Here is a 17,739-nt window from a genome sequence, read left to right as displayed (position 1 = left end):
GAATCTCGCTGGCCTTGACTCTTCAGCAAGTGCATTGGAATGTTGGTGGTCAACTTTAATCCTTTTTAAAAAGGAAAAAAAAATCACCATGAGCGATAGTTCATTTCACTTGTAGCATTGCTCGTCAACATATTTTTTATAAAGGAAGATGTTATTTAATGCCTTTATGTACTCAGGCAAACAGAGGACAGCTATATGGGGCCTTCCTCCATATAAAATGCTACCTCTGCACTTGGTTTCTTTCAATTGTCGGTGAAACCGGCGGGGAGGATCGGAGGATAAAAAGGAGGAGGCGCAAATAAAACAAACGCAATACAACTTTAAATTTATTAAATCCCACGCGAATACTACTCTCCCTCGTGGATATAAAGATATCAAAGGTAAAACCTGTCGACTAATAGAAATTACAAAAAATAGCAAAGTGAACTTAACCCGAATAATAACTGTGAAAACTGTTTTCCCCGTTTTTATAAACCGATCCCTGCTTAGTTTTGCCTTTCCGGGTATTATCGAAATTCGTCACCATCAGGAGTATAGTTATGCTGAAAGGCTTTGTTCGTCTCCCGATTGCCTAGAAGAGGATGAAACTGGAAGAAAAAAAGAGGATTTGGGGGGGGGGGGGGGGGTCATGGCGTTTTGATATTACGCGTTAGTGTATCTACAGAAATGTACTAAAAACGACACTCCGTGATTATCACTGGGGTTATCTGCCCGTGTGATCTGTTATGTCGTTGGAGGTCAGGTGATGATGCTGTTGACACCGGTGTATCCTGAAATATTGCCAGAGGCTTGAAGAATTATCCTTTTTATCTTCCAAGTAGCACTGAGTGTGGTAATAACTATGCTTTCTGTTTTGCCCTGCATTCAAATTGCAATACGTTTCTGCTAAATGAAGTCTTTGTTGTGCTCTGCTCCATACCGACCACTGCTGGTACCATTCTGCATTGAGGAATAGCGAAACATCCAGCTGTCAGTCCGTCAGGGCCTGCTGCTCTGAGAGGGCTGATCGGCCTGGGACGAGTTCATCCAAACGCCCATACACCGGCAATTAACGCTATTATCAGTGCACATAGGTCATCTGTATTGCTTAAATATAGTTTAGTATATACGTGTGTGTTTACATACACACTATATTTTGACGTGCTAATAACTTTACATTGGTGCTGACTTCGGATCGGATATGAACACAGTTCAAGATCATGGAATAAGTTAGTATACTGACATACGGTATTGATGTATACGAACAGAATGTCTAATCTCTTTCTGGGCTGTCCATAGATGCCCGCAGCAACGATTGGCAACAGTACTGTTCAATCCTCGAGTCCAGAAGTGGGTTCTGGACCTGGGTCTGTTTTCTCCATGACTGGCCAGTCATCTGGGGCACATACCGAGGCCATGAAGCAAGTGCTTTGCGTCATCGACAAGAAAGTCCGTAACATGGAGAAGAAAAAGGTACAACGACTCTGTTCGGTCATTACTGATTTAATTAAAGGAAGTTCAATGTGGTTTTTCTGAAACGGGGCTCTCTGTTTACGTAGAAGTAAATATGGCTTATTTGTACAACACAAAGCTTTATACAGTATCTTAATTCCTGTTAGGTTTCACCAAGGTGTTGCCTTAATCATGCTGTCTTTTTAGAGATCCGTTTTTGACTACCAGCAAACAAGCAGAAACGTTCGTTGATGTTAACATGGAAATTGAAATTGTGAATGTCCTATTATTGGGACTAAGACATTAATTCATCCAAACTTTTGAATTTAGGTTCTTCATGGGTCCAGTATTAGCGATATCTAGTTTTACTTGTGTAAACTTTCTGTAGTACTTATTGGGGATGCAGATAAAGAAATATGGGGGAGGGGGGTAATTTTGAAGATTATGGATTTTGAACGAACAATTACGTAATCTTTAAATGTAAATTACTCCAACTCTGTATTCATTATAAACGCGATTAAACAGTCGTATATACAATGTATGAAAATAACCAGTATGCAATTATGTGGTTTTTCCGAAGTGATTCTTTTTCCTATTGACTCTGTGCGGCGCACATGGACTGAAACAACATGGCTGCGGTGCCGCGTTCAGCGCACGCCTTTTAAAAAATACCGGCTAGCTACAATGTCCCCACAGTCTTGTCTGACCGGTTCACCATACGCGTGAGGAACCGTCATTCACAAAAATATATTTGTAAACCTGTCCCAATGGAAGAGTATCCGAAGTTGTTGATTTGGGAGCACATCGCGTCTCATAGCTCTTGGTAGGAGTCATTCCACAGGTGTGTGTTGCTGCCCGGAAGATTTAGCATGATGCAGCCAGTGCCGTCTGCTCCTATGCTCCATTTGTATCACGTTTTTTTTTTTTTTTAAACATTTAATGTTTCTGCGCGTGTTTAAAATGCGCCTTATTTCGTAGAGCTCACAGACAACTATGTCGGCATTTTTTAAAGTTACTAGAAATGTTGGTGAAGCCAAATTTTGAAAACTAATTGTTTAAGTTTAATCTCTGTAGACCAAGGATATAAATTCATCAAGTGTTTAATAACGTCACCTTGGATGTTTGTTTTGCCCATTGCCTTGGTCACTGATTGGTATTTGCTGCTTGGTACTTGATGCTATTAATATTCAGCATTTACCACTGAAGATGTTAGACCAACAAGTTTTTTTTCCATGAGTTGGGGCAGTTTTCCCTGTATTTTCTTTATGAAGTTCATGTGAAAAACACTGAATAATTATTGCAGGCAGCTTAAAATTAATCTTTGGTAAATGGGTAAAGAGTGTCACAGATGCACGATTGCCAGATATTTGTATATATGAAACAGGACAATTCACATTTAGCAGCACCGTTGGTTTCATATTTAGGTAGTATTCCGATCTAAGCTGATGCATGTGAAAGCTTACACTAAGTGGTCTAACTTGAGTACAGGAGATGAAGTAAGGTTGCGTCGTGGATAGTTACTAATGTGCAGTCACACTGTTTGGACAGAGCAAGCTTGATGACTACCAGGCAAAGAAGAACAGGGGAGAGCGTCTCAACCAGGACCAATTGGTGGGTTAAAAAGTCAAGAATGCTTGTTCTTGTAGTGCTTTATATTAATCTGTTAAGAGCAGTATTTTTCAATGGTCTACTCAAAGGTTTTTCTGTGTTCTCTTAAAGGAAGCCTTGTCCAAGTTCCAGGAGGTGGTGAATAACGTAGACTTCGCTCGGGAGTTACAGAAAAGCCTCTTGGCTCTGGGTCAAGATGTAAGTTTTGACGTTTTATACTTTGTATTGTATTTGGTGGGGTTTGGAGCCTCAAAGAAGTCAGTCCTACAGTGAATTAAATTTATTTTTTTTCATATTTGGGAGAAACTTTAGCCCACATTGTCTTAAATGGGGGCATTCACAAAATTTTGGAAGCACTCTTTAAAATTGTAATTGATATAACGTTTGTTTTTAATGTGAAATGAGCCCAAATTAAAATGCGTGCGGTGATCACCACCTTGTGCCAGCACGAGTAAATAAAAAGCATAATATTGCTGTTTGGGCGGCGGCCAAAGGCGGGGACCATGGCGGTCCGATCCTCGGCTGCAGAAGCTAGCTCTAGGGACATGGAATGTCACCTCTCTGATGGGGAAAGAGCCTGAGCTGGTGCGCGAGGTTGTGAAGTTCCGGCTAGATATAGTCGGACTCACCTCGACGCACGGCTTGGGCTCTGGAACCAGTCTCCTTGAGGGGGGTTGGACCCTTTTCCACTCTGGAGTTGCCCGCGGGGAGAGGCGCCGAGCGGGCGTGGGCATACTTATTGCCCCCAGGCTGGGCGCCTGTACGTTGGGGTTTACCGCAGTGGACGAGAGGGTAGCCTCCCTCCGCCTTCGGGTGGGGGGACGGGTCCTGACTGTTGTTTGCGCTTATGCGCCAAACAGCAGTTCGGAATACCCACCCTTTTTGGAGTCCTTGGAAGGGGTGTTGGAGAGCGCTCCTCCTGGGGACTCCCTTGTTCTGCTGGGGGACTTCAATGCTCACGTGGGCAGCGACAGTGAGACCTGGAGGGGCGTGATTGGGAGGAACGGCCCCCCCGATCTGAACCCGAGCGGTGTTTTGTTATTGGACTTCTGTGCTCGTCACGGACTGTCCATAATGAACACCATGTTCAAGCATAAGGGTGTCCATATGTGCACTTGGCACCAGGACACCCTAGGCCGCAGTTCGATGATCGACTTTGTAGTCGTGTCGTCGGACTTGCGGCCGCATGTTTTGGACACTCGGGTGAAGAGAGGGGCGGAGCTGTCAACCGATCACTACCTGGTGGTGGGTTGGCTCCGCTGGTGGGGGAGGAAGCCGGCCAGGCCTGGCAGGCCCAAGCGTATAGTGAGGGTCTGCTGGGAACGTCTGGCGGAATCCCCTGTCAGGGAGAGTTTCAACTCCTACCTCCGGCAGAACTTCTCCCATATCCCGGGGGAGGCGGGGGACATTGAGTCCGAATGGGCCATGTTCCGTGCCTCCATTGTGGAGGCGGCTGACCGGAGCTGCGGCCGCAAGGTGGTCGGTGCCTGTCGCGGCGGTAATCCCCGAACCCGCTGGTGGACACCGGTGGTAAGGGATGCCGTCAAGCTGAAGAAGGAGTCTTATCGGGCCTTTCTGGCCTGTGGGACTCCAGACGCAGCTGACGGCTACCGGCAGGCCAAGCGGAATGCGGCTTTGGCGGTCGCTGAGGCAAAAACTCGGGTGTGGGAGGAGTTTGGTGAGGCCATGGAGAACGACTTCCGGACGGCTTCGAGGAGATTCTGGTCCACCATCCGGCGGCTCCGGGCGGGAAAGCGGTGCAGCATCGACACTATTTATGGTGGGGATGGTGCGCTGCTGACCTCAGCTCGGGACGTTTTGGGTCGGTGGAGGGAGTACTTCGAAGACCTCCTCAATCCCACCGACACGCCTTCCGATATGGAAGCAGAGTGTGGGGACTTGGGGGTGGACTCGCCTATCTCGGGGGTGGAGGTCGCTGAGGTGGTCAAAAAGCTCCTCGGTGGCCGGGCCCCGGGGGTGGACGAGATTCGCCCAGAGTTCCTCAAGGCTCTGGATGCTGCGGGGCTGTCCTGGTTGACACGCATCTGCAGTATCGCGTGGACATCGGGGGCAGTACCTCTGGACTGGCAGACCGGGGTGGTGGTCCCCCTCTTTAAGAAGGGGGACCGGAGGGTGTGCTCCAACTACAGGGGGATCACACTCCTCAGCCTCCCTGGTAAGGTCTATTCGGGGGTCCTGGAAAGGAGGGTCCGCCGGATTGTCGAACCTCGGATTCAGGAGGAGCAGTGTGGTTTTCGCCCTGGCCGTGGAACAGTGGACCAGCTCTATACTCTCAGCAGGGTTCTGGAGGGTTCATGGGAGTTTGCCCGACCAGTCTACATGTGTTTTGTGGACTTGGAAAAGGCATTCGACCGTGTCCCTCGTGGGGTCCTGTGGGGAGTGCTCCGGGAGTATGGGGTACCGGGCTCCCTTTTAAGGGCGGTTCGGTCCCTGTATGACCGGTGCCAGAGTTTGGTCCGCATGGGCGGCAATAAGTCGGACTCATTTCCAGTGAGGGTTGGACTCCGTCAGGGCTGCCCTTTGTCACCGATTCTGTTCATAGTTTTTATGGACAGAATTTCTAGGCGCAGCCAGGGCGTTGAGGGCGTCCGGTTCGGTGGCCTCAGGATTAGGTCTCTGCTTTTTGCGGATGATGTGGTTCTGTTGGCCTCATCGAGCCGTGACCTTCAGCTCTCACTGGAGCAGTTCGCAGCCGAGTGCGAAGCGGCTGGGATGAGAATCAGCACCTCCAAATCCGAGACCATGGTTCTCAGCCGGAAAAGGGTAGAGTGCTCTCTCCGGGTTGGGGATGGGGTCCTCCCCCAAGTGGAGGAGTTTAAGTATCTCGGGATCTTGTTCACGAGTGGGGGAACGATGGAGCGGGAGATCGACAGGCGGATCGGTGCGGCGTCAGCAGTCATGCGGGCGCTGCATCGGTCTGTCATGGTGAAGAGAGAGCTGAGCCAAAAGGCCAAGCTCTCGATTTACCAGTCGATCTACGTTCCTACCCTCACCTATGGTCATGAGCTTTGGGTAGTGACCGAAAGAACGAGATCGCGGGTACAAGCGGCCGAAATGAGTTTCCTCCGCAGGGTGGCTGGGCTCTCCCTTAGAGATAGGGTGAGGAGCTCAGTCATTCGGGAGGGACTCAGAGTAGAGCCGCTGCTCCTCCGCATCGAGAGGAGCCAGATGAGGTGGCTCGGGCATCTGATCAGGATGCCTCCGGGACGCCTCCCTGGGGAGGTATTCCGGGCATGTCCCACTGGGAGGAGGCCCCGGGGAAGACCCAGGACACGCTGGAGAGACTATGTCTCTCGGCTGGCCTGGGAACGCCTCGGGGTCCCCCCAGAGGAGCTAGACGAAGTGGCCGGGGAGAGGGAAGTCTGGGTCTCCCTGCTGAGGCTGCTGCCCCCGCGACCCGACTCCGGATTAAGCGGGAGATGATGGATGGATGGATGGAATATTGCTGTTCCAAAGACGTGTGTAATCATCTGTATATGTACAGAATACCATCTATACGTGTGAGAGAAAGCAGGAGACCGTTCTAACTATTTAGGTTTTTATTTAGCTCTTAATAGTTTCTGTATGTATAATGCATTAATTTAGATAAATGAGAATTTTCAGCAGTCTTTCAAATTGACAAGTCTGCTATTTAACATCCTCTTTAGAATCTGTTGAAGGTCTATTAAAAATTTGAGAAATTTGTTTATGACTGTAAATGAAAATCATTCCCGTTAACAAAGTAAAACAAATATCAGTGCCCCTCAATTTTTATGCCATTCTGTGAGTTCTGGGGGTCTTTTTGTCCTTTGCCCCCATTAATTTGACTCTGCTCCTGAAGAACAGTGGTTTGTTAGTTAGCTTCTACTTTGAGGTCTTTTATGTTACTTCAGAGGTTTTTTATAGGATCCTGATGGTTGTAGCAGTTGTACATGTTGTTGCGGAGAGTCCCTAAAGCATTCCCTTGTAGATGCAGAAGGCGATTAAAAAATCTGCAAGACGAGAGCAGCTGCTGCGGGAGGAAGCGGAGCAGAAACGGCTGAAGTCTGTACTAGAGCTGCAGTTCCTGCTGGAGAGTCTGGGGGACGAGACTGTGCGACAGGACCTGAAGCAGGGCACCGACGGCTCACCTCTGCTCACGGATGAGGATCTAACGGACCTTGACAACCTCTACAAGCTGATGCAGGTGGAGCGTGACCCCAACAGTAGGTGAGCAGACTGTCTCTGCCAGCATTGGGCTCTCGGTGCTGCTCTGTCAATAGCACAGGGCTGATGGTGTTGTGGGTTAGAAATGGGACATGGGGCAAATTGGCCATCATCCCAGGAAGGGAGAATCTGCTATGGCTTTCAAGGTAGCTAATACAGAGAACATGTGACTGGACAGTATGTGATGTAATGTAAATGTGAGATCACTGATTGTGGACAGTAGAATGATGAAAGGAGCTGCATTATAATGGTTTTTAAATGCACCTGAAATGCCTGACAGGCTCACTGACCAATTCGAGGAGGCGTCAGTACACCTCTGGGAGCTACTCGAGGGACGGGACAAGGAAGTAGCAGGAACCACATGTGAGTATTAAAATATCACAATACAATATGCAGCTTTGTGGGTTTTTTTTTTTTTTTTTGAAGTGATTTAATTTTCTCCCCGCTCTGGATTCCCTGTTTGAAATGTATGAGCAAAATGGTATTTACTGTTAGGTGGTATGCTCTAAAAATGCTTCTAAAAAATGGAGGCATACTTGCTTTGCCTTTTAATCTGAAATGGAGTTTGGGAACTTCATATTTTTGTCTCTGCTAGCTAGGATAGCTGTGCATCCAGCTGTTGGTTTCACTGCAGGGCTTGTGGACCCCCACCTGCCTTACTGTCACGTTAGTTCATTCAACTGGAATTTTGTCTGCATCTTGGACCGATAAGCATTTTCCTCGGCTCCATGTTCAGAGTTTTGTTGTAAAAATAACTTGGCAGGCGTGATGGTTCTGGTAACGCTGTAAAAGCTGCGGTTTGTCTGATTCGGTTTTGCCCCAGAAAATGTGGCATTTGTTCACATTCTTTACTTTTTGCTCCTGAGCATCTTGCTGGACATGGTGATTTTGGTTTGTTCAGGATCCTTCCTTTTTGATGTTCCTTGCTACCTGTCGTATGCATCCTCATGTCGTTGCCGTTTCTTGTTCCACTGTCAGCCAATAAGAATGTTAGTTGCGAGGTTATATGGATGCAGAACTGTGAGCACGTACGTCTTTGACTTAAATGCATCATTGCGATGCATGATTATTTTTTTTTTGTAAAGCAACTCTTTGTAAGACGAGATGGGAAAACATGGGTGCCTATGGCTGTATGGTTGCCCTTGTGTACATGACCAGTTAGATTGCAGTTTGGTATTGCTGGTCAGTGAGCATAAGCCCCTTGATCAGTGACTGTCCTCTTCCATCAACAGTGTGGTCACAAGCAACGGAGGCTGCAGAGCCCCTTGGAAGTGACACTGGGACATCCATGTGCTCACTGCTGTATTCCTGACTACAACATCAGTATGTAATTATTCTCTAGAAAGGACATCAAGGATGTTGGCTTCTGTGAGGGTCTGGTCCATGCAGAGGGATCTGAAGCAGGGTTATAGGGAACTGCAGAATAAGAAGCTTTAGAAAAGTGTTAGGAAGGTCTCTGGTTAAGGTTCTCTCCAAAGGCACAGGGGACCTCCCTATAACGGGTTTGCCTTGATCCTCTCCTGTCAGCCTCTTCCCCTGTCTATTACTTGACAGTAGTGGGGTTGGGGGGGGGGTAATGGTGTCTCCTCTCATTTCTCCAGATTGATACCCTAATTGCTGGTGTCTGACTGTGTTTGCATTGTGTATATTCCATTGTATGTCATTGCTTCAATTCGGTTTTACATAGCTCCTTTCACAAGTCACCCAAAGGTGCCTTTACTTTTAGTGTTTTGTAATACATACCTGCATCATTTATTCAGAATAATGCTGCATGTGGTGAAACAGGTTCACAGTATTTCCAGTTTTAATTGTAACCTCTGTTGAAAGCTTGTGCCCAATACAGACCAGTCTGTCTGTCAGACTTTAAATAGCCAAAGTAACTCCACACAACTCCGTCTTTTTACCTTATTTTTCTCAAATTTTTTAAGTTGTCTTTGCTGGTGAGCTGTCAGTTTCGTTACTGACACTTACATTGTGTTTTATAGGTTGTCTGTTTTTAAAAACTACCATATGACTGGTTGGAATTTCATCCTTTCTCTGACGTGACATTCTGATGTGTGCTCTCCAGCAATGTTCCAATGGACTGTCTTGAGATTTCTCTTGGTTGTTAAAGTCCTGATACACATTTTTGGTATTTGCCTATTCGATATTTATCTGCTGATTTCCAATCCTGCTCCGATCTTTCTTTAAATATTTGAATGCACATACACGTGCAGTTGTCGTCTGTGCCCTCTTTGAGCAAAGCTTGTGATTTTTGCAGTATTCTTCCTGGTAATTCTGCATGTGCCTAATGTAGCTCTTAAGCAACTTTTGATATTTTTTTTTTAAAATAGACCAGGAATTGGACTGGTACCAGTAACTACATGCACCATTTGCACTCACTACTGACCCTCCAGGTTACTGAATTTGAGTTATTCATAACTTGACTGTGAACGAATAAATGGATATTCTTAAACAATTCGTAAGCCAGACATGTATAAACAATACTGAAAATGATTTGGATCACACACAATTGTATGAATATTTGTTTTTGGTGCAAGTGCGTACTATTTTATTTTTAATAAGAGTGTTTCTTTAAAAAACGTGGGTGGAAACCACTGCTGATATCCCGAACCCAACCCTGCTGAAATGCATGGGGTGCTGGTGGATCATCCAGTGGAAATGTGCCACCAACACTATTGGCCGATCTTGGAGGAGAGGGGGTGTCAACAGCAGTACAGCTAGCAGGAGAGAATTCAGAAATGACAGTCGAGACAGGTGGCCATGTGATTAGTGACAGCTAGGTAAACCCCTTAAGGCTAAATCATACTTCCCCGCACACGTACTAGCAGATGTGTCTACTTGAGCATTTATGACACGTTTGACATCATTGTCCGCCTCCATGGACAAACACCTGCTGTACGCAAAATTTGTGTTCGTGTAGCTCTGGACACAATGAGTATGATCAGTTCACTGGTGTGCACTTTAAATACCAATATGGATGCTTTAGATGAGCTATGGGGTAGGTTGCAAAGCCTACAGACTATTTACAAGGTGAAATGCATGTGCATGTGACTTGCGACTTGTCTGGAATTGAAAATTTCACGCCAGCCAGCTGACCGAAGTTGACATTCTTGTGAGCTGGCTCGCTGAGTTTGTAAAACAGAGAAACGGAGACACACCTCACTGCTGTGGTACGGGTGCAGGGAATAACAGAATAATTTGTTAAAAATATAAATACCATATGTGGAGGACTATGAATTTCCGTGGACATGCGGGGTGTGGCGCTTGTGCGGAGAAATATGAACCAGCCATTAAACTGATATCCTGGGTTCGAATCACAGTTTGGGTGTGCTGGGGCAAAGAATGTGTCAGCAGGCCAATGAAAATTTTGATGACTTCTTGAATGTCTTTTAAACTATCCAGCCAGGACATGGTGGTTGCTTGCATCCGATTACCTCACTAATGGGCCCCAGTTTGCTCATGTCATATCTGTATATTTAATACAGTACTGAGCCACGTGAAAGTGCCCCAGGGGACAGTGCCGTCACCATTCCGATATTTACATTTTCTGCGTTGCGCTTCTGGTGTAACTGGCTCGTTCAGTCTTTAAATGTTCTAATATGGGATGCATCAGTGAAGGAGGAGATGATTACAGAATTGTCTGGGTGTTTTATGAATCACTTGGAGCTTAATGTCAAAGGCAAAGGAGCTGGCTGTGGACTTCAGGCAGAGCCAGGAGCTGCTGGAAGCTCTGAGTGTAGAAATGCTACAGTGCCAAAGTTTCCTGTCAGGCTGGATGAGCGGCTAGACTGTCCTGACGGCAAAAAATCTACGGAATTGCAGAGGCTGCTTTCCGCAGACTGGAGTCCTTTGGTGTGTACAGTGTCTTGCTGTATTTCACCAGTGTGTTGTAGGCAGTGTCTCCTTTTTGGTCGCACTTGCGTTGAGGAGGAGCAGTGTCATGGTGAACGTTAGCTCTGTCATAGACCTCAATCTGGACTCGAAGAGCTGGTGCAGGGAGGAATGGTGTCAGGATTTTGAAATGGGCCCATGCTTTGAGAACCACTTTCAGCCATAGGCTTATCTCCCTGTGATTGTGGTTGAGCACTTCAAGCAGTTCTGCCATATTTTGTTTGCAGTGTTTCCAGTATCTGTCTCTAACACCACCAGCTCGTGATCCACCTGGTGTGACACAGAACCACCTTCCATTTTCAAAATTTTCACTTAAACGACCCGCATTATGCAGTTACACTTTTCTTTGAGTTGACTATTTTGGGAGTGTGTGGGGTGTTCTCTCTCTCCCCCCCCCCCCCCCCACCTGGGATCAGTTGTTTTTGCTGTTCTGCCAGCAATGGCTGTGAACATTTGAATGCCATACCTTATTCGTACAAAGCTAATTATCTATATTTTGCGTTCTCTGAATCGCTCCCTGGCTGTGGTTTGAACTTTTGATTGAAAATTTAAAATGAGCTTTAACTTTCTTTCTTTATGCTTTTGACAAACAAACCAAATTTTCAGAACAGTCCTGGTGCCACCTGGGTTGGCTTTGATCTTTGCCATGTTCTCTCTTGCTTAACTAAAGATGTTAAATCATCAGAAATGGTGACACATGGTGTATACATAGGGACACTACCATTTGCTCTTTGTAGAGGTGAATGCTGGTTGTAAAGGGCTAGTGCCTCTCTTCACCTCTCGCTATGCCTCCATGTTGTAATTCTGAAACATATCTTGCCTCCAGACAAAGTACTCAAAGACACCTTGGACAGGGTTATGTCGAGCGGATACTTTGACAGAGCCCATGCCCACCACAATGGGGTGTGTGAGGAGCTGCAGCACGAGGAGCCGGTGGCAGCTAAGGTCGAGACGGAGGTGCCGCCTGCAGAGCCAGGTAACATCAGCTTGGGGTCGCATCCTGCCCACGTGTGGCAGTACATTGGAATGCCTGGCCTGACTGTGCATTTCCCGTACTCTTGATCAGAAGGGGAGTTCACTGAGGAGGTCACAGAATCGATTGAAGTCGAAGGCCAAGAGGCAAGTGCAATTTTCCAGCAAAGCAAAGGGAAATTCAGCCCATTAGAGGGTGCAAATAGTCACTTGGTTGTCGCTTATGCTAATGCTAGGCTTTTGTCTTTATAGTTTGTAAACCGGCAGTTCATTCCGGAAAGTGCTTACAGCAGCAGAGACAAAGAACATGGAGAAGAGTGGAATGCAGAATCAGAGGTTTGTGCTCCTCTTGGGTAATAGATTTCGGAGCTGTGGATTCATTATGTATAATACAGGTTCATAGAGACCTGTAGCCTCGGTTTTAATTTGATTCAGGATGCTAAACCCTGAGTTTTTGATTAAAAGACCCCGAGGCCCTTGGCTATTCTTTTTATTGTATAGTAAGGATATTATAGTAATTCTTCGGTACCTTCAGGGCTCGATGTCAGGGCTGTGCACAGTACAGTCCCCCCGGTTATAGTGACTCCTTGCTGCAGGTCAGTACTGTCCAACAGCAGCAGCTGCCTGTGCAGGCAGGTCTCCCCGCCGCTGTGTCCGAACCCCACACACCAAACTCCGTCACGTCGGCACCCCCTGCAGACCCTGTGGTTCGAAAGCAGGCGGTACAGGACCTCATGGCACAGATGCAGGGTCCCTACAACTTCATGCAGGTGAGGATCTTCCCAGCAAACGCCACACTTTTTCTCCTGTGGCCATTTTTAATGTGTGGTACTACCAACTGCGGTGCAGGACTCCATGCTGGAGTTTGATGGCCAGGCCCTAGACCCTGCCATTGTGTCTGCCCAACCCATGAAGTCCACTCAGAACATGGACCTCCCACACATGGTGTGCCCTCCAGGTAGCGGAAAAACTTCATCCCAAACGTATGAAATCTATTTTTCAGATGCTTTTGTAGAAACAGTCTGTTTATTGCTTCTCCCTCCCAGTTCATGCAGAATCCCAACTGATCCAACCCAGCACCAGTCCTGTACTGCTAGAACCCCCCCAGGTAAGTTGGGGCCTGTATTTGGCATCTGACATCTTTTGTCTGGTCATCAACCAAGTCTTTTAACATGAAATTGGGGCCTCACCCTCCCCAGGTCTCTTTGATCTCTTCCACGTCTGAAGCTTATTCCTCAGCACAACCTCTGTACCAGTCCCCCCACACGACAGACCCCCCACCACAGACTGATGCCAGCAGCCCCATTCAGGTAGTCTGCTTGGCGGTCTGGTGTGGGCAGTAGATGTGGAGCTTGGACTGCTAGGTGTCGCTAAAGGCCTCAGTACCTCAATCTTCCTCTGCAGCAGGTGTTCCAGCCAGTACCAAAGGCGCTCCATAGCAGCGGCATCAATGTGAACGCAGCCCCATTCCAGTCCATGCAGACGGTAAGCTTCCCCTTCATCATTCTCTCTTGGCTTAACATAAACACATGGTCAGTGTTTCAAATCCTCAAATTCTCCAGCTATGCATCTGACGGCATCTTGGTTCTTGCACCGCTACGCGATGAGCTCGTCTTCGCAGGTTTTGGATGATGTGGGGGGGCTGCAGTTTCACTTTGGTGAGCGTAGCATCATTCCTTGCATTCCAGGTGTTCAACATGAACGCCCCAGTGCCGCCGGGTAACGAGGTTGATACCCTGAAGCAGCCCGGGCAGTACCCGAGCACCTACAGCCCCGGGTTCAGCAGCCAGGCGCCACACCCAGCCGAGCAGGCTGAGCTGCAGCCAGAGCAGCTGCAGTCTGGTAAGGGACAGGCTCGGCGTCGGAGTCCTCAGGGTGTCCTCAGCAAGGGGCCCGGCTCTGCTCCCCGGTTATAGAGCCTGCCCTTGATAGCTGGGTGATCTGAGTCTCTGGGAGCCTGCTCCCAGCTGACTGTCGTGAACACTAAAGTGAACATTACATCAGCAGATATGCTGCATTTTACACAAATCGGAACTCGAATGTCCTACCTCCTGAGGAACAGCTGTCAGTCAGAGCTCTGGCTGGGAAACTCAGGGCAATGTAACGTTCTCCGGCTTCACTGAGAAGCAGCCGCTGCGAGGTACGATAATACAGCAGCCTCCACAGGAGCAATGGCTGTAAATGATAAATAAGCAAGTGAAGGCTACGTATGTTTTATTTCCCCCCCCCTTCTCTGCCTTACATTTACAATAAAAACCCTGTAAGTAAAATGAAACCAATTTTTGTGTGTGGATTCTCAAAATGGATTGCAGGTATTATTGTTTGGCTATATGGATAGCTGGTAGCTAGGCTATATCTAGTTCTAGGCTATAGCTTACAGGAATAAAGCTATCCATGCTTACGCTATTGTGTATTACTCTTGGTTTACAATTCAGAAACGTATAATTGTATTCATGTTTGATTATAATTTTATAATGTTTTATTATAGCAGTCATGGCGATTGTTTACATTAGGCATCATGGCTCATGGAGTGACTAGGTTTTTTTATATAATTAACTCTGCTCTCAGACACAGCATGTATTCAGGATGAATGGAAGAAGCGTTTCTTTTGAAGCGTCTTGTTTTTGATAAACTCATTTGTATGATTGAAATAAGCAGCACTGCCTCCAGGCTAAGGGGTGGTCAGTCAGAGAAATTTACAGTTTGTCGATCACAATGTAGAACAAATACTTCTTGCCAAAAAATTTCCAGTTCATCTCGTTTCATCTTGTGCATTAAAACATTTGTGTGCAGCTTATTAAACCATCCATTTTTTATTCACCTCTTCAAATTTTCCTCCATGTGAACACTTATTATAGTTTGGCATGTTTGCGCCAATGCCCATAAGGTACATCGAGGAGTTGGAGGATATATACATGCATGTACAAATTGATGAATGCAGTAATGTTCTTTCAGTTCCTCCAAATCTATTGTAAAACTAGTATCAGATTAAATTTCATGCATCTGCTGTAAGAACTGATCATCAGTAGAATCGGATCAATACTGGATTCCAAATGGAGCAGCTACGGCTGGGTCTGATCATGACCTCACTGTTGCCCTGTCCAGTCATTGGTGCCTTCCACACACAAGAGCAAACCATTCCTGCCCCAGGAGGCCACCAGTCCATGTCCCAGCAGGCCCCACAGCAGAGTGCGGCTTTCGGCCGGCCGGGACAGTCCTTCTACAACGGCAGGGCGATGTCGCGTGGTGGGCTCAGGAACTCCAGAGGCATGCTGAACGGATTCAGGGCGCCCTCCAGTGGTTTCAGAGGTGCAGTATAGTTAACTTTTTCCTGATGCCATTTGGAGAAGACTATTGGCCAGACAGTAACAAAATAATTTAAGTCTTATCTGTATTCATAAAAGCCTGTGTCCAGTATACTGGTCTTAGAGTGTAGGTGAGGTTCTAGGCAAGGTTAAGCTTTTTTGTTTTTTCTGGAGTGCTGGTATCTTGTGGGGGGTCTGTTGCTTCATTATGCTCTCAACCAGGCCTCAGATATGCCTAATGGCAGTTTGTTTTGTGCAGGTCTTGTGGAGACGTCACTACTCCGTTTTTAAAATCAATATTAAAATTGAGGCAAATTCCTTGTCTACTGAATATCACATAAGGACTTTGTCCATTTGTGTGTTCACTTCAAAGAAAACCCCAACCCCATTAATCCATTTGTCTGTTGGTATCGCGCACTCTTATGTGAGCCCTTGATCATTTTTCCCCCACTGAAATACTTTTTGGCAGAATGCAAATATAAATAATTTCTGAAACGAATTTTGCTTTTTTCTTTAGTAGTATTATGTATGTGAATGATGGGGGTAAAATGATTGGCTTGACATTGGGAGGATAGCACATTTGTTCAAAGGAACAGGTGTTTAGCTAGATAGGACAGATGCTGTGCAAATGGCCTTGCTTAAAAATGTAGATGCACCCATTGCTATGTGACTGATGTATGATCTATATTAAGATTTTGTCCCCAATGCTGCTATTTTTCTCCACCCAGTTATTGACTAGTAAACAATGGACACGTACATTTTACATTGGGGATGAGGAGAATGTATTTTTGTTTCTAGCTGGGTAAAATTACAACTGAATTAGTCAAAATACTTGAATGTAATTCTGACAGTTGCAGGGTACATAGTCTAGTCCTGCTTGTTAATTTTAGGCACTTTTTTTCCTGCAGTCATTCCTCAGATAATCTTTTGATCCCGTACGCCATTGTTTCAGGTGGCTATGAAGCTTATCGCCCTCCTTTCGGCGACACCCCCGCCAGCGGTTATGGACCAGCCCAATTTAACCCCTCCCGCGACAGCAGCAGCTACCAACGGGTGAAGTGAACACCTTGTATAGAAAATGCACTTTAGTGGCAGCCCTGATGACAGTAGTGATATTGGGCGACCAGCCCAGACCTATCCAATTATGTTCCATTTTTTGGGGGCTTCTGGAATCATCCTGACCCCCTCTTCCCCCTGAAATGGCATCCCTTACTATAATTTCCAGCAGTATTGATCTAAATGCCATACAGAGTCTCTCCTGCCTGTTAATCTTCTCATGATGAATCATCCTGGGATCATTTCAAAGATCCTGCTGGTCCAGTCACTGTTTTGGCCTCTTAGTGATTCTGCTTCTACGACCATTAAAGGGCTTAACCTGCTGATTAGCAGAACGTGACTGTGCCCTTTCTCCTCAGGATGGGTACCAGCCGAATTACAAGCGTGGAGCTGGCCAGGGCTCTCGAGGTACCTCTCGAGGGAATGCTCAAGCCATGAGGTCCTGAAGGTTTGGACTGTCCTCAAAGGCCACAGTGAACATTCAAAGTGCATCTGCCCAGCCCACCTAGTTACTTTGGCCCCTCCTCCCCTGAGTGGTTCCCAAACATTCTCGATCTGAGTGAGCCCGCTTTTATGTATTTAGAAGAAATGGTAGATGTCAAAATTCATGTAAAGCTGCAATCCTTGGCAAACCTGTTTGGACACAATCCTGTAAACTTGAAAGATTCATTAATTTATTTTTTGTAAAAAAAAAATAAAACCTAAAAATTCCCCCTCACTGCTGGTCTACTTCCTGAGAGTGCTTTTCTGACTGGCCGCTCTTTCGTTTAGGATTCAACTTTTTTTTTAATTTTTTTTTTTTTTATACATTTTAAGCTCCCACATCCCACATTTGTAAATTTGATGTTGCCTCTTCAAAGTTTCAATAAAGATGTGTTGCATTACTGGCTGGTTTGTAATTCTGTGGGTTTCTGTTAGAGCCATAGGATTATCCGTTCCTCCTAATTAACTGGTTTTATGCCAGTAATACTTGGCTATTTATGCCTTGTTAGAGTTGGAATCCCATTGGTGCAATAACGTGGAATTTTTTTTAAATAGGTCAGTGTATTAAAACTATCTGAACAACAGGTTTTTCAGAAGCTTGCAGGTTCCAAAGAGCAAAATGGTTCAGACCAGTCATTTTTCAATCAGATTGTAGAAGAGGTAGGCCCAAGACATCTGATTGGTTGGCCTCACCTCCTCTACAAAATGACTGGTTCAGAAAGATAGCCAATCATTTTTCGTTCAGAACATGTTTAAGTAAATCTCCCATGAGCTATTTATTACA

At 46.3% G+C, this 17,739-nt stretch overlaps 1 protein-coding gene across 2 annotated transcripts; it reads left to right on the top strand.

The window, feature by feature from the left end:
- The first annotated feature begins 239 nt into the window (after positions 1-239).
- On the top strand, positions 240-17,356 carry LOC125751685 (caprin-1-like). 2 transcript variants are annotated; one of them, XM_049030842.1, is made up of 18 exons: positions 240-380; positions 1,279-1,452; positions 2,980-3,042; positions 3,151-3,237; positions 7,010-7,248; positions 7,526-7,608; positions 11,966-12,115; positions 12,206-12,258; positions 12,364-12,447; positions 12,708-12,881; positions 12,961-13,069; positions 13,158-13,219; positions 13,311-13,421; positions 13,519-13,596; positions 13,800-13,953; positions 15,217-15,420; positions 16,369-16,469; positions 16,832-17,356. In XM_049030842.1, the coding sequence occupies exons 2-18, from the start codon at positions 1,279-1,281 to the stop codon at positions 16,916-16,918; spliced, it is 2,013 nt and encodes a 670-aa protein (XP_048886799.1). In that variant the 5' UTR covers positions 240-380; the 3' UTR covers positions 16,919-17,356. The 2 variants fall into 2 exon arrangements, with proteins under 2 accessions (XP_048886799.1, XP_048886798.1); XM_049030841.1 differs by having other exon boundaries at positions 13,516-13,596.
- Positions 17,357-17,739: the final 383 nt, after the last annotated feature.

This window comes from Brienomyrus brachyistius, chromosome 11 (genome assembly GCF_023856365.1).
Source record: "Brienomyrus brachyistius isolate T26 chromosome 11, BBRACH_0.4, whole genome shotgun sequence".
Classification (NCBI taxonomy): domain Eukaryota; kingdom Metazoa; phylum Chordata; class Actinopteri; order Osteoglossiformes; family Mormyridae; genus Brienomyrus; species Brienomyrus brachyistius.
The sequence above is the reverse complement of the archived record's forward strand: the minus strand, read 5'-3'. Positions and strand labels throughout refer to the sequence as shown.